Below are 17,451 nucleotides of genomic sequence, written 5' to 3'. Positions count from 1 at the left end.
TTGTTATTATTGGTTTTTGTTTGTTCTAATGTAGTGAAATACCCTTCACAAATGGGTAAGGTCTTCAAGTGGGAAATCTTGAGAGAAGTCACTGCAGAAAAGATCTTTGGTTTTCAGGGCCATTTTGAGGATCAAATGAGATGGTACTTTATTTAGAAAAGAACAAGGAAGTAGGAAGATGTCAAGTAGTTGTCCTTCAGTAAGTTGTTATTCCTTCCTTAGGTAAATATCAATTACCGTTCTCTGAGATTCAGAGAGAGACTGCGCAAGCTGCCATTTTCAGGGAGACAGAGGTTGCTTCCTGGTTGGTTATGGCTAATGCTTGCTGTTCCATTTTATCTCCAAAGTAGAGAATCCAGAACCTGCAGCCTGCTCTTCTCCCACACAAACACTAGCACAAGAGATGCGGCAAACTGAGCATCACCTCATAGCGCTTATATCCTGTTTGGATTTCAGATGCTCAGCTCCTGGTATGATGAATTCCTGGAGGAAGAGGACCACTGGTTTCTCATTTTCACAGTAGGAGGGACTTTGAGCTGGGGAGGAATCATGAGGTTGTGGGAAGAAAAAGGAGTAACTGCTCTCTTAGAAGACTTATTTGTCAGAGTAAATGAAATTTTTATTTTTCCTAGAGGCCACTGGGCATTGACATGGCCCCCGATACTCTAAACACAAACCTCAAGGAAAAAGACTAAGTACAGTAGCTGGTTGTGAAGAAGTCACGTCCATATAGAACTCCTCCCTTATAGATACGAGTTTGATTAGAAGAGGGTGGGGGTTGGTGGGTCAAGGAGCAGTGGTTCTTTTTTTTTTTTTTTTTTTTAAAGATTTTATTTATTTATTTGACAGAGAGACCACAAGTAGGCAGAGAGGCAGGCAGAGAGAGAGGAGGAAGCAGGCTCCCCGCGGAGCAGAGAACCCGATGCGGGGCTCGATCCCAGGACCCTGAGATCATGACCCGAGCCGAAGGCAGCGGCTCAATCCACTGAGCCACCCAGGTGCCCCAGGAGCAGTGGTTCTTAAGAAAAGCAGTCAGCCTAAGTCCACGTGACAAGGAAGCACAGGAGGACTGAGTGGTTACAAAAATCTTGCTTCTGGTCCATTTCCTATAGCAAATGCTCTTTGACCCCATCCCATTCTCCTAGACTCAGGCCAAGTTCATCAGCAGCAGATGGCATAAAAAGGGATCTATAAGTAAAGAAGAGAACATTCTTCTTTATAAGAGGTGTGAGGAATCCCTGGAGTTAAGCCAGGGTTTGGCTAACATGGAGGAAATGGACTCTCTGCAGTGGCAAAAGATAGCAACTGAGGACCTGAAACAAGGCGGGTCTCTCCTGGTAGAACTAAAGTCTCCAGTGTTCCAAGCAGGTAAGGGCAGTCACCATAATTTTTTGACCCTAACATATAGGCAACTGGGAAATATTACTATTCAACATTTAGTGATGATTTACTGCACGTCAACACTGTGCAATGCAAAGATTACCTCATTTGATCTTCAAAATAACCTATGAGGTAAGTCCTGAGTAACTGAGTAACGGAGAGGTTAAATGACCTTCCCAAGGTCACACAGTAAGTGGCCGAGCCAAGGTCTGACTGACTGGCTATTTAAGTTTGGTCAGACTCATGCCCATCAAAGCATCACCTTAGTTACAGAATAATTCCTTGTTGTTCATCTGATAAGCCTATTCTACCTTACCACCCCTCCTCCAGAGTCAGGTCCAAAGTATAGAATAGAATGTATTTTTAATAGCTACTCCTCTTTCCCAACAGAACACAGCAGCTCACTCAGGCAGCAGAGAAGGAGTGGTTAGGAGTGCAAGACTGTGCTGTCCCAGAGGACAGGGTTATATCCTAGGTCTGCTAGTGACTGTAAACTTGAGCAAAGTATTCAACCTCTCTGTAAGCCCCAGTTTTCTCATCATTAAAATGGGGCTAATCGTGATAGGTTTGTTGTTTGTTTTGAAGAAGCTCCAAGGTCACCTATGAAACCTATTACCACAATGTTTGGCAATAGTTAAAGTTCAATAATGTCAGCCACTAATATCTAAATTGAACAAACTGCTTTCATTCTCTATGCTGAGGCAGTCAGAGCACTACAGTACTACAATCCACAATAAACACATTAGACATCGGGGAAGATGTACTTGTGTATATGTGTGTGTGTATATGTGGAAAAGCATTTTCACAAAGCAATAGTTACCCTTACTGTATAATGTGATTTCCTCTCGTTTCTCTATTCTATTTTATTCTCTTTCATTTTGGAAAAGCTGGCAATGACAATTTTTCGACTTTATTGAGTCATGACCTGCACTTTTAAAAATACAGAAGAGGAATAAGCCAAAGCTTCAAAAATTCAGTTTCACTGCTCCCTTGCTCAGTGAGCCTGGGAGAGTTACTTCATCTCTTTGAGCCTCATTTCCTCAGCTGTGGAATGGGGATAATGGCCCCAACTTGGTAGGATTGTTGAGGGGATTCGAGGCAATGCCTTTACAGAGCAAGCTGGTGCTCAGTAAGTACTTGTTAGATTATACTAAAAAACATTCAGCTTTTTAAAAACTTTGATGTGCACTCCATATACAAAACAAGATGCCTTGAATGCTTGCCTCCCATAGCCATGCTTGGGCATGAGTTATTAAATCTAGCATGAACAAACCCTGTGTTTCATATCAGAATATCACCTTCTCTCTAAATACCAAACATGCCAGAACCTGTTCCAGAAATCAAGAGAAAAGTGGAAGAAAGGATGGCTGGTAAATTTGACTGCACACATACTTGGCAATAGGCATGGCTTTGGTGGTCTTGGAGTGCCAGGGATGGCCAGGAAGAGTGGGAACCACTCTCCGTGAAGATGCTTCTTCCTTCCCTCAGCGCACATCATTACTTCCTCCACCACTGCTTTTTGGAAATGCAAGTATGACCTGATAAAGGTCCTCCTGTATATTTGCCCAACCCAGGGTCCTGACTCCCAGGTGGGCTGATCCAGTCAGGGTATACCATAAACTCACAGCACATCAGAGCTAGAATACCCTCAGCTTTCATATGGAGAAAACGAGTCTCTGAGAAGTGGAAAGACTTGGTCAAGGTTGCTTAGCAAGTGAGGGTTTGGTCCAGGACGAGAAAACTGGATCTATTGCAGGAATGATCTACTGCTCTTAACAACTTACAGCGGATTCCCCTGGCTGAGAGATGATAATGATAACAATGACAATGCTGACATTTGCGGGTCCACACCCCATCCTTCCTTCTAGACTCCCACCAGTATAATCTTCAGAAAGTACGAAACTGCCTCGGGAGAGTTTCTGAAGAACTGTGTGCAATTAGACTTACTTTAAACCCCAGAACTCAACACGATTGAGTGTTTTCACCTAGGTAGGAGGCAAGGTGCTGCTAATCTGTTTCTATTGTTCAGTACATGACTAAAACTTCCCTTGATGTCTCAGCTTTCCTGTCTCATCTTATTTTGGATGCAAAAACATATTCTCTCTCAATCAACTATGTATAGCTAGAAATAATTTATGGCTATTTCTAGAAAAAATGATTCGTTCTCAAAGGACAATGATTTGCAACTATTAATGATATTTACATATATGAGCTATAATTCTGAAAGTAATTCCCAAAGACAGAGCCAAGCAAGAGAGAAAGTTCCTAGCATGTTATTTGCCATATATTATCCCTAAGTGTATCAAATTCTTTGAAGCAATAGCAGAATGTTTGAAATATAGTTGCAATTCCTTCCCATAACAGATGGCTACTTTGAGGGAGTCAGTATTCATTTGAATAAATTACTTCCTGTATATGTGTTAAAAATTAGTACCACTTTCAAAATCGTATCTCAGTTACCCTAGTATCCCTCAGGCAGAAAAATCTCCATGGGTCAGGTGTCCCCAAGAAGCACAGAATCCTCCCATTCTGGAGAGGAGGGAAGGCTATATTTCCTTCTATAAGTTCCCTGAGGAACTTATATTCCTTGTGTAAACATTTTATTAAAACATTATTGTCTTCCTTAAATAACATTTTAAAGGTAATACTGTCAGTAAAAGCGTATGAATCCTTGAACCAGAGTGGACAACCAGGCTCTATCCCTTTTTTCCCCTACTTGGTAGACATCAGGAAAATGTCCTTTGAGGAACTCTGCTATAAGTTTCCAAAGGTGGCCATACAGAAGATCAGCGATGACTACAGAATATATTGTGAAAAAGCACCTAAAGTAGGTAAGTGTTTACAACTCAGAGAGACATTTGAAACAATCAGGTAAGAGTCTCTCCAACTGCAAGAGGCATACGCCAAGAGAGGAACCATGCTTCTTTTGAATGAAGGATGATCAGGGGAGAATTGCCACATCTTTTTTTTTTTTCTCCTACATGGCCACAGAAGGGCATCATGAAACTGACAGGCAATTATAAATGAATGAGAATGGTGATGAAAATTGTTCATTCCTACCTTCTCACCTAGTTCTTCTGGGACTTCATAATGCAGATTCATCTTCTGCCAAGTTTCTTAGAGTCAGAGGTGTGTGGAAGGAGGTTTGTTGGTGTGTGTTCTTACTAATAACCCCTTTCAAGAAATAAGGAAAGCAGCATTGGCAGACGTAGATGCTGGTCAGGTGTTACAGCAGACCTCAGCCGGTCCCATAGAAGAAACTCTAAAGCTAGGATGGCCTTTCCAAGTTGTGCCTCACTGAGACAAAGGATTTTTTTGGGTTTTGTTTTGTTTTGTTTTTTACATTGACTCATAAGGGATTTGGCTGCTTGTAGGGAAGATATAATCTTGGGTCATGCAGCACCCTTTGGCTGAGGTAATGCCCAGAGGGGGTCTCAGGGACGAGCCGTCTGTAGCCAACAGTCCCAGGCAGCTGAGCATGAGTGATTTGGTCCTAAAACAAGGATATGAGCTATGCATCAGCTGTGCACCACAGCACCCTGTTGAATTTCTTTGTATGGAAATTTCACTCCATCTTGGAGTAGCTACCCCAATAACTTCTGGTTAGTTTTGTTGTTTTTTGTTTTCTGTTTTGTTTTTTTTTTCTTCCCTGGGGAACTCAGACTGGAAGGGCTGACTCACACTCCTATAGCTCATCTGGAGACCATGATGAATACTCCTCTTCACCCTCCTTTCTACCCATCCTGGAGTTCCTTTATTTTCAGCTAGTGTCTCTGCTGGTCTTGAGGGACTTAACTGAGAGGATGATGTAGACTGTCTTGCTAGAACTGAGCTCCCTGGTATTTATCACTTCTCAGGCTATAGTTACTGCACTTGACAATTTATCATCAGAATTAGGCAGCAGAATACCAAGAGTGCCAAATGAATTCTCCATTGCCCCTGCTGTGTGACAAATACATATTATTTAAATTAATTTCATCCTTTTTATTTTATCTTTTTCAATGTGACTACTAGAAAATTTAAAATTATGTATGTGATTCATGTTACATTTCTACTGGACAGCACTGGTCTAGACCCACAGAACCTAAAGTTGTAAGGATTAGAAATTTCCCTAAGGAAGTCATTGATACTGATGTTAAATGGATCACTCCTACTTTTATCCTTTGTCCCATGTGTATGGGACAGTTTAACCTGAAGGATGATGTCCCATGTCCCATGTCCCAAGATCATAATCAAGCTGGTTTCGCAGCTGCACCTTCAAGAAATGGCTCCATTGCTCTACCAGGCCAACACCTCTCACAGTTGATAGACCTAGTGGATCCCATCGTCGTATGTCCATTGCCAACCTCCTGGGCTGTAAGTGTATCCCTCGGTCAAAGGAAACATTACATGGGATCTCGTTCCAGGATCTTGTGAGCCCCCTGATAGCAACTGAGGCTTTACAGGAAGGGAATCCTTGTCACTTCCAAGCAAGATGAACTGATGGCCTTTCCAGAGTAGAAGTGATCCAATGTCATTAATTTGTCAACTTTCTCTGGGAGTTATTGAAGTATGTGGCCTTGGCATTTTGTCCCTGTCACTGACAAGTTGAACATTTGGCAGCAGGGGTAACTAAACCAGCCTTGGTGAGTATAGGGCTCATGCCATTGGGTACACATACAACTTCCATCCCTAGTAGTCTAGTACCCACCTAGCCACTCTGTTCACGAGTTCATTGTGCCAACACTGGTGGATTATGGCAGAGAATTGCCGAAATCAATCATCCAAGTCATTTTGTCTACTTGGTTATTTAATGCCCTACTTCACAGTGGTTTATGAGTGAGCTTTAAGATACAATGCAAAAACTTTTGTTCTTCACGCTTACTCCTGTAGATTTCATCCACATGTGTCTTCCTTTCTCCCAGTATTCTTTTTTTTTTAAGGCTTTGTTTAGAGTAGTTTTAGATTCACAAAAAAAATTATGAGGGAAGTACAGAGATTTCCTATATACCCCATGCTCCAAGACTTGCAGCACCTCTCCCATCATCAACATCCCCCACCAGAATGCTGCCTCTGCTACAATTGATGAACCTATATCAACACGTGATAATTGCCCAAACCCATAGTTTACCATAGGGTTTCCTCTTGGTACATACTATCTTTGAGTTTGGACAAATGTATAATGACATGGACCCATCATTATCACATCATACAAAGTATTTTCATGGCCCTAAAAAGTCTCTGTGCCCTAAAAGTCCTAATAAGCTCTACCTATTCATCTCTCTCCATACTGCCAACCCCTAGCAACCATGGATCTTTTCACTACCTCCATAGTTTTGCCTTTTTTAAAATATCATATCATTTGAAATCCTATACTAGATAGCTCTCGATTGTCTTCTTAGAATTTGTAGTAGACATTTAAGCTTCCTCCATGTATAATTTTGCCTTGATAGTTTATTCCTTTTTAGCACTAAATAGTATTTCATTGGTTTAATGTACCAGCATTTTTTTATCCATTCACCTACTGAAGGACATCTTGATTGCTTTCGAGTTTGGACGGTTACTAATAGAGCTGCTATAAACAACCATGTGCAGGTTTCTGTGCAGTCATAAGTTTTTATTGGGTAAATACTAAGAAGCACAATGGCTGGGTCTCATGATAATAGGTTCGTTTTTTGTTTTGTTTTGTTTTGTTTTGTTTTGTTTTGTTTAGGATTTTATTTATTTGACAGAAAGATACACAGCGAGAGAGGGAACACAAGCAGGGGGAGTGGGAGAGGGAGAAGCAGGCCTCCCACTGAGCAGGGATCTGGATGCAGGCCTCATCCCAGGACCCCGAGGTCACGACCCAAGCTGAAGGCAGACACTTAAGTGACCGAGCCTCCTAGGTGCCCCAGCAGGTTCAGTTTTATAAAGAAGTGCCAGACTTCTTCCAAAGTGTCTTTGGAATGTCTTCCAAAGTGGTTGTACAATTTTGCTTTCCTACCAGTAATGAGAATTTCTGTTGCAGATTTGGCCCATTCTAATAGATGTGTAGTAGTATCTCATTATTGCTTAATTTTCTTTTTCCTAATGATATACAGTGTGAAGGTTCTTTTTAAATGCTATTTTCAGGGTACCTGGGTGGCACAGTCAGACATCAAGCTCTTGGTTTCAGCTCAGGTTATGATCTCTGGCTCATGGGGTCAAACCCTGGGTTGAGTTGACACTCAGCGCAGAATCTGCTTCAGATTCTCACTCCCTTCACCCCTCCCAGTTGTGCAGTCTATCTCTTTCTCTCTCTGAAATAAATAAGTATTCTTTAAAATGCTGTTTTCTATCTGTATACTCCTTTGCCACCAAAGTGTCTGTTGAGATGTTTGGTCCATTTTTTAGTCAGCTTATTTGTTTTCTTATTGTTGAGACTTGAGTTCTTTGTATATTTTGGAAAAACAGTTCTTCATCACATATGTCTTTTGCAACTATTTTCTCCCTTTCTCTAGTCTTCTAATTGTCTTTCATAGAGCAGAATATTTATTTTAAATAAAGTACAGCTTATCAATTCTTTTTTTCATGGATTGTCCCTTTGCTGTTATATCTAAAAAGTCATTGCCAAATCCAAAATTATCTAAATGTTTCCTATGTTATCTTCTAGGAGTCTAATAGTTTTGCATTTTACATTTGGGTCTATGATCCACTTTGAGTTATTTTTGTGAAAGGCATAAGGTCTCTGTCCACATTGATTTTTTTTTCTTTCTTTCTTTTTTTTTTGTTTTTTTGTTTTTTTGTTTTTGTTTTTTTTTTTTTGCATATGGATGTCAAATAGTTTCTGCACCATTTGTTGAAAAGATGAAAAGACTGTCTTTGGGGTACCTGGGTGGCTCAGTTGTTAAGCATCTGCCTTCAGCTCACATCATGATCCTAGGGTCCTGGGATCAAGGCCCACATCAGGCTCTCTGTTCAGTGGGGAGTCTGCCTCTCCCTTGGTGCCCTCTCTCTTTCTCCAATAAATAAATAAAAATCTAAAAAGAAAAAAGAAAGAAAGGAAAAGGCTATCTTTGTTGTACTCGATTGCCTTTGTTCTTTTGTCAAATACCAGCTGTCTATATTCATGTGGGCCTATTTCTGGGCTCTCTATTCTGTCCCATTGATCTGTGTGTCTGTTCTTTCACCAAGATCACATTGTCTTGATTATTGTTGCTTTACAGTAGGTTGTTTTCGTTGTTTTATAGTAAGTCCTGAAGTCAGCTAGTCTTCCAACTGCTTTTTTCCTTCACTATTGCGTTGGCGATTCCGGGTCTTTTGCCTACCGACAGAAACTTCAGAGTCAGTTTTTCAACACAGGTGTAACTCATTTTATTGCATTTCATTTTACTATGCTTTGCAGATGTTGCATTTTTACATACTGAAAGTTTATGGCGACCCTATCTCGAGCAAGTCTTTTGGTGCCACTTTTCCAAAAGCATTTGCTCACTTTGTGCATCTGTGTCACATTTTGGTAATTCCTCAAATATTTGAAACATTTTTATTATTTTATTTGTTATGATGATCCGTGATCAGTGATCTTTGATGTTACTATTGTAAGTGTTTTGGGGTGCCACAAACTTCACCTATATAAAATAACAAACCTAACTGATGAAATTTGTGTGTATTCTGACGAGGCCGATGATTGGCCATTCCCTCTCCTTGGGCCTCCCTCTTCCCTGAGGCACAACAGTATTGAAATTAGGCTATTAATAACCCTACAATGGCCTCTAGGTGTCTGAGTGAAAAGAAGTATTACACATCTTTCACTTTAAATCAAAAGTTAGAAATGATTAAGCTTAGTGAGGAAGGCATGTGAAAAGCTGAGATAGGATGAAAGCTAGGCCTCTTGCACCAAACAGTTACACAAGTTGTGAATGCAAAGGAAAAATTCTTGATGGAAATTGAACGTGACCCTCCAGTGAATACATGAATGGTAAGAAGGCAAAACAGCTTTATTGCTGATACGGAAAATGTTAATGGTCTGGATAGAAGATCAAACCAGACATAGCCTTTCCTTAAGCCAAAGCCTAACACAGAGCAAGGTCCTAGGTCTCTTCAATTCTATAAAGGCTGAGGGAGGTGAAGAAGCTGCAAAGACAAGTTTGAAGCTAATAGAGGTTGGTTCATGAGGTTTAAGGGAAGAAACCATCTCCATAACGTAAAAGTACAAAGTAAAGCAGCTAGTGTTGATGTAGAAACTTCTGCAAGATATCCAGTGTAGCCAAGATAATTCATGAAGGTCGCTACACTAAACAACAGATTTTCAATGTAGACAAAACAGTTTCATACTGGAAGAAGACGCCATTTACAATTTTTCATGGTTGGAAGAAGACGCCATTTACAATTTTTCATGGTTGGAGAGAAGTCAAGGCGTGCCTTCAAAGCTTCAACAAACAGGCTAACTCTCTTGTTAGGGTATAATGAAGCTGGTGACTTTAAGCTGAAACCGATGTTCATTTACCTTTATTATCTTGAAGTGTGGGGTCCTTAAGCATTATACTAAATCTACTTGCTTACGCTCCATAAACAGAACAACAAAGCCTGGATGACGGCACATCTGTTTATAACATGGTTTGCCAAATATTTTAAGCCCACTGTTGAGACCTATTGCTTGGAAAAAGATTCCTTTCAAAATATTTTTTTAAACAAATTTTTTTAAGATTGTATTTATTTATTTGACAGAGAGAGAGATCACAAGTAGGCAGAGAGGCAGGCAGAGAGAGTGGGGGAAGCAGGCCCCCCACCGAGCAGAGAGCCCGATGTGGGACTCGATCCCAGGACCCTGAGTTCATGACCTGAGCTGAAGGCAGATGCTTAACCCATTGAGCCACCCAGGTGCCCCGATTCCTTTCAAAATATTACTGCTCATTGACAATGCACCTGGTCACCCAATAGCTCTGATGGAGATGTACAAGATTAATGCTATTTTTTTTAAATCTTTTTTTTTTAGATTTTATTTATTTATTTGACAGAGAGAAAGTGAAAGATCACAAGCAGGCAGGCAGAGAGAGGGGGGAGGCAGGCTCCCCGCTGAGCGGAGAGCCCGATGCAGGGCTCGATCCCAGGACCCTGAGATCACGACCTGAGCCGAAGGCAAGGCTTAACCCACTGAGACACCCAGGTGCCCCAAGATTAATGCTATTTTTATGCCTGCTAACACAACATTCATTCTGCAGCCCATGGGTCAAGTAGTAATTTTGACTTTCAAGTCTTATTATTTAAGGAATACATTTCTTAAGGCTATAGCTGCCATACATAGTGATTCCTCTAATGAATTTGGGCAAAAGAAGTTGAAAAACTTCAGGAAAGGATTCCCTCTGGATGTCATTAATAATATTCATGATTTGGGGCACCTGGGTGGCTCAGGTGTTGAGCATCTGCCTTCGGCTCAGGTCAGGATCTCTGGGTCCGGGATAGAGCCCCAAGTTGGGCTCCCTGCTCAGTGGAGAGTCTCCTTCTCCTTCTCCCTCTGCCTCTCTCACTCACACTGTCTCTCTGTCTCCCAAATGAATATCTTTAAAAAAATTTCATGGGAAGAGTTCCAAATATCAACATTAGCCGGAGTTTTGTAGAAGTTGACTCCAATTTCCATTGATGACTTTGAAGTGTTCAAGACTTCAGCGGAGGAAATAACTGCATATGTGGTAGAAATAGCAAGAAAACTAGAACTAGAAAGGACACCTAAAGATGGGACTGAATTGTGGCAATCTCATGATAAAACTTGAGTGGATGAAGAGTTGCTTCTTACGAAGGAGCAAAGAAAGTGGTTTATTGAGCTGGAATCTACTTCTGACAAAGATGCTATGAAGATTGTTGAAATGACAACAAGGAATTTAGAATATTGCATAAATTTGGGATATTACATATATTTTAGTTGATAAAGCAGTATCAGGGTTTGAGAGGATCAACTCCAATTTTGAAATTAGTTCTGTGGGCAAAATGCTATCAAACAGCATCATACATACAGAGAAATTTTTTGCGAAAGGAAGAGTCAATTAATGTGGCAAACGTCATTGTCTTATTTTAAGAAGTTTCCACAGTCACCCTAACCTTAAGCAACCACCACCTTGATCAGTTACCAGCCATCAACATTAAGGCAAGACCCTCTACCAGGGTCACAACTCACTGGAAGCTTTAATGATGGTTAGTATTTTTTACCAATAACATGTTTCTTAGTAAACTAAACAAACTACAGTATAGTGTAAATATAACTCCATGAATCAAGTTGGGAATAACTCACATTTTGACAATACTGAGTCTTCCTATCTATGAACAGGGAAAACCTCCCCATTTATTTTATTCTTTGTTGAATTAGTTCAATAGAGGTTTGTAATTCCTCATATAGGTTTTGTACATATTTTGTTATATGTATGCTTAAAGGAAACAAAAGTATCTCAGTTGCGCTAACATAAATGGCATTGTGTTTTTAATTTCCAATTCCATTTGTTCTTTGCTAGTATATACGAAAGATTGGCACCTGCATGTTAACCTTGTATTCTGCAACTTCACTATAATTGCATATTAGCTCCAGAAGATTTCTTGTCAATTCTTTTGGATTTTCTACATACATAGTCATACATATACAAACAAGAAAAGTTTTAATTCTTCTTTTCCACTCTGTGTAACTTTTACTTCCTTTTCTTATTGCATTTGCTAGAACTTTCAGCACAATGTTGAAAAGGAATGGTAAAAGGACATAATTGTCTTATATGTGATGTTAGTTAAAAAACTTTCTCACCATTAATTATGGTGTTAGCAATAAGGTTTTTTTGTATGATAGCCTATATTACACTAAAGAAATGCCTCTGTGCCAAAATCAAGAGTCAGACACTCAACCAACCGAGGTGCCCTTATCTTTCTCACCCTGTTCAAGTTTTCCCACTTCATGCTGGTCTGCTCCTTTATGTCCCAATGTCAGTACCATTCTCACCCCATATGAACTCCATATGCTGGGCCCTCCTTTGTGTAGATGTCCTCCTCATCTTGCTTGAGTTCTGAATTCTCCAATCCAAGTTGCCCTTCCTGCGGTTATGCTCCTCACCCATCTTGGGCTTCAGTTCCCAGTGTAGGGCAGTATTTCTTTGGGGAAGTCCCCTTACCCTACCTGGAATCTTGTGGCTTTTTCTCCCTTTTTGTGCTGACACCTCTCTTGTCCTAACCTTAGTAATGATTTCATAACTTAATTATTTAGGATATGAAGCCATCTCTTCAGTTTTTTAAGGGTGGCATTAGTCTCTACTATTATCCCCAGAATGTGATACTGTTTTTATCACCTTGAGTAGGGGCATGGAAAGAGTTTCAGAGACTTCCACTTGATCTTTCTCACCATAGTAGCTCTTACTCCTTAGACCAAGGAAATAATGTGGAGATCCTACCAACTACCAAGTAATTCTATTCCAGTATACATGTAGGGATTGGAGAAATAACTACTGAATGGGTTTGTGAGCTATACCTGGGCCAGGACTCCATTTATTACCTATCTTCATAAGGGCCTTCTCTACTGGGGTCGATGATGACATTCTGGGGATCTAGGTGGTGTTAACTAGGACCCTGTGTTCAATAGTCCTTGAAATGACTAGATATTTCCCTTCCAGTTACTGGAATAAATGCTCAAAGGTCCCATTGGAGAGGGACTGTGAGTATCATTAGAATTCGCTTTCCATAATGCTGTAGGGTCTTCCTTCATGGAGACCTTTCTCCTTCATGGAGACCTTTCTTTAGTCAATGCATTCCGTATCTGAAAATTGACTCCTGTTTAGAAACTGAGGAAACGATTGTGACTTTTGTTGGTGAAAGTGCTCTCAGTAATTTGTCTTTGGTGTCTTTTTGTTGTATATATTAAGCAGTAATTTTTTTGGCTGCCTATCCATTTAACCTCCAGGAACACCATGTTATATTAACCATACCCACAGCTTTCTGAGGGTCAGGTCCTCCTAGGCTCCCATCCTTGTTCTATTGCCACTTTATATATAATATATGTATAATATGTTATATATATAATATATTATATTTTATATATATATATACATATAACACTAGCATCTTCCTTACTTTGGGCAGTAAATTGCCTCCACCTCACCTCTACGATTCTGGGATTTGATGTCCATTGCTGTCAGAGACGGCAATTTAGTCATAGTTAGCCCTGGCCTACAGAGAAATGTGTGCTGGAAAACCCAGAGTTTGTGTGCTAAGAATATGCAGACTATTACTTGCGGAGTGAGAAGGCACAGGCCACCCCTACAAGGTTGGCAGGTAATTCCCTTGGCATCTGAGCTCATTTTGGGAAGAGAAAACCCTAGAACCATTTTGATTGAAAGCACAGTTTCAATACACTCACCCAGAAGATGTCAAGTCACAAAATTTATTACTTTCAAGACTCAAAATGGGGTGCAACAAGCCAGAGGAAAGGCATTCCTACATCCCAGGTTACCAGCGAGCAAGAGAGGGAGCACAAGCAGAGTAGCAAACACCTATTCTTCATAAGGAGATTGGGACAGCTGTCACTAATTTTTCATGGATCCAACTCTGAATGGCCATTATAAAAGATGTCCCAGGAAAAGCAAAGCAGGAACTTGGGGTGAAAATCCTAAGCTTGGGTCCTTTTCTAAATGTCCAAACTCCATGTGAGCAAAATTGTCACAGTGCAAAATGCTTAGGCAAGCTACTCAAAATAGATGTTTTGTCATCAGAGAAAGTCACCAAGAAGTTTCTCAGTGATGCTAATGCTGCTCTCATCAGGGGTTCCCACTCCTCCCCCACCCCCACCCCCCCTCTTCGGCTTTAGTAAAAGGATTGACCCCTCTGTGACCCGTTGTTGGCTGGTGGGTTTTTTAGGCTTACGTAATTTATCTTCTGTAGCAGGCTCAGTTCTATGAGCCATTTGATATCTTCCTTGCCTGTTTGTTTTGGCCACTAGAATTCCTACTTAGTATGAGCCATGGCTTTCTCCAAACTTCTAAGAATCAGCATAGCAGTGTAGCACTACTTTCCAGGATCCTTTCCAGGCTCTTAAATCCTATATCCTAGGAGAACAATCCCATATTAATCAACTCTCCCTTAACCAAGTTTCTATTCTGTCTCCTTGGAGCCAGCACCCCAGCATTATTCCCGTATATTGTCTTCCAGCTTCTGCCAATCCATGTTGGCCAGGTTCACTGCTCCTATGAAAGGTTCACTACCCTGGGTTGAGCAGTAACTCTTTCAGCTGAGGTCCTCAACTGTGCACCATCACCAGGCAAAATTTATAGCAGGTTAGGAGAATGAATGCTTCAACTCAGACAGGGTGGATGGGATCTGAGTTGCTACAACATCTCCTGAAGTATTCTTGACCCAGAAGAAGCTTAGGATATATCAGTAGCATGGTTAAATCACTGCAGTGACAGGGAGAACTGCTGTGTCTACTCTGAGTGTGTTTCTCCAGGCTCTACTCCCGTGTACATGGTTTATAGAACTTTATTCTGTGCATAGCGTAATAGTCTTAACATGATCTTGTGACCTGATGTAGCATGCTCCCACCCCAGTATCTCAGCTCTGTTATCCCTGAGAGAAGGGAAGGAAGAGCCAACGCATCATGGCTTTTTTTTCATTTTTCCCAATAAGGCATTAAAAATTTCCACTTTAAATCACCTAGCCTCTGTTCGTTTTCTCTCTTCTTAGCCCTTATTTGCCTCTTTTCTAATAACTACTAATAATTGTGAAGAATAGGAAAAGGAAGAATATGTTTGATCCTCAACTGCCCTTTTGAACAAAGGTCACCTTTATGTTACTGCCCCATTTTTAATCCTTCCCTATTTCCCAAGGTTAATGGTAATTTAATTTTATCTGGTTTTTTAAATTTACATAATTTTTTGATATTTATATAAATTGAGGCATGCAGTATGTACTCCCATGACAGCCTTCTTTAACTCAACATTATGCTTGTGAGTTCTATCATGTTGAATGCAGCAACTGTTGATTTTTTTTCAGTAATGCAGAACAGTTGCGTAACCCTCACCTCAATCTTTTTTCATTATTGCTCCCACAAGGAGCCTCTTTAGACATAAATTTTAATGCCATAGATATACCACATGTCTGTGGCGTATGAAGGAGTAAGACTTCTGACCCTCAGAAACTAATTTTCACCTATTGGAAACAATAGCATCCTTCGAGAATGCATGCTGCGGAGTATTCTAATATATGAATGTGCCATTTTTAATTCATTCAAACGTGATGAGTATTTTAGTTGTTTCAGTTTTTTAGTGCTCCGATGAACATCTTTGCGCTTATTATTTGATGCACATATGAGCACATTTCTGTTGAATATGGACCTAGAATTTCTGGGTCAATAAGATACACATAGATTCCACTTTGGTAACTAATTCCCAATACTTTTACAAACTGTTTGTACATGTTTATCATGTTTATCAACAGGATATGAGAATTCCAATGGCTCTACAACCTCACCAATATTTAATGTGCCATGTGTCACTTGTTTTGACATCCATTTCCTTATTGAGTAATAACACTGAGTGCCTTTACATTTGTCTAATATTCAATTGGATATGGTGTGTGTGTGTGTGTGTGTGTGTGTGTGACATTCCTATTTAAGTCTCTTGCCTACTTTTCCATTTGTTTTTACCGATTTGTATGGGTTATTTATATATTCTATACACGAGTCACCTATCAGTCACAAGTCTTATAAGGATAATATTCTCTGGGTATCTCTAACAAACAGAAGCTCTTAATTATAATCCAGTTAAAATTGACTTTGTTTCTTTACTCCAAGTATCTTTATTCCATAGATACTCAAGTTTTTAAACTATAAGCTTCTTTGCATTGCCTTTAATGTAAAGATCTATAGTCTTAACTCTTTAAATGTTATACTATAGAATTCACCAGTGAAGTCATGTGGTCCTTGGTTTTTCTTTGAGAGGTTTGTCATTACGGATTCAGTCTCTTGTTATAATATGTTCAAATTTTTTATTTCTTCTTGAGTCTGTTGGATAGTTGTACATTTCTTGGAATTTTTCCATTTGTCTAGATTACCTAATTTATTGGCATATAATTGTTTATAATGTTCTCTTTTTATTTCTGTAATGTTGATAGTAATGTCTCCACTTTCATTTCTGAGCTTAGTTGTTTGAGTCTTTTATTTCTTGGTCAGTCTAACTAAATATTTATCAGGTTTTTCTTTTTTCTTTTCTAAGAAAAAGCTGTTGGTTTTGTTGATTTTCTATATTGGTTTTCTGTTCCCCATTTTGCTTACTTCCATTCTAATCTTTATTATTCTGTTTTTCTGCTAACTTTGGATTTATCTAGTTCTTTATCTAGTTCCTAGAGGTATAAGTTTCACTTACTGATTTGGTGTCTTTTTTCTTCAATATCTGCATTTACAAGAATAAATTTGTCTTTGAGCAATCTTTTTGCTACATCTCATATGTTTTGTTTCTAATTTTTAATTTCATTTAGCTCAAAATTATTTTACTTTTCAGCTACAGAATTGCTATTTGATTTCTTTTTGTCATTTCTATCTTTTTATTGATACTTTTTTTGGTGAGACACCATTCTCTTGATTCCTTTAGTTCTTTGTCCATACTTTCCTTTAGCTCTTTGAGCATTTAAGACAGTTGATTTAAAGTTTTTGTACAATGACTAGACTTCTCATAGACACTTTCTACTGATTTCTTTTTTTCTGTGAATGGGCCATACTTAGTTTTTTGCATGCCTTATAGGTTTTTTTTGTTGAAGACTAGACATTTTGGACATTATATTGTGGCAACTCTGAAAATGAGATTCTCCCCTCTCCTTCAGGTTTGCTGCTGCTGCTTTTGTGGGTGTTGTTTTCTTTGGTGAACTTTCTCAACTATTTTTGTAAAGTCTGTACTCTTTGTTATGTGTGACCACTGAAGTTCATGTTCTACTTGCTTGTGGCCAACCAGTGTTTTGATAGTTTCCTTAAATGTCAGAAAGAAAAGAAGAAAAGGAAATAAACAAAACAAAAAGAAAAATTACTCTACTGGCCTTTGCAGATTGGCTATGTGTTGGAATAATCTTTCAATGCTCAGCCAGGCTATTACAACTCTGCCTTAGCCTTCATTTTCTATTGGC

The 17,451-nt window shown here is 39.5% G+C and overlaps 1 protein-coding gene across 1 annotated transcript in view; it reads left to right on the top strand.

Moving 5' to 3' along the window:
* The window catches only part of RGSL1 (regulator of G protein signaling like 1), a 78,737-nt gene that overhangs the window by 29,244 nt on the left and 32,042 nt on the right, over positions 1 to 17,451 (top strand). Inside the window, exons 8-10 of the mRNA XM_045983529.1 lie at positions 457 to 519; positions 1,146 to 1,368; positions 4,104 to 4,211. Of these exons, the coding sequence (XP_045839485.1) occupies positions 457 to 519; positions 1,146 to 1,368; positions 4,104 to 4,211 (394 nt within the window). The remainder of the gene's footprint in view (positions 1 to 456; positions 520 to 1,145; positions 1,369 to 4,103; positions 4,212 to 17,451) is intronic.

The sequence above is a fragment of the Meles meles genome, chromosome 17 (assembly GCF_922984935.1).
Source record: "Meles meles chromosome 17, mMelMel3.1 paternal haplotype, whole genome shotgun sequence".
Taxonomy (NCBI): domain Eukaryota; kingdom Metazoa; phylum Chordata; class Mammalia; order Carnivora; family Mustelidae; genus Meles; species Meles meles.
The sequence above is the reverse complement of the archived record's forward strand: the minus strand, read 5'-3'. Positions and strand labels throughout refer to the sequence as shown.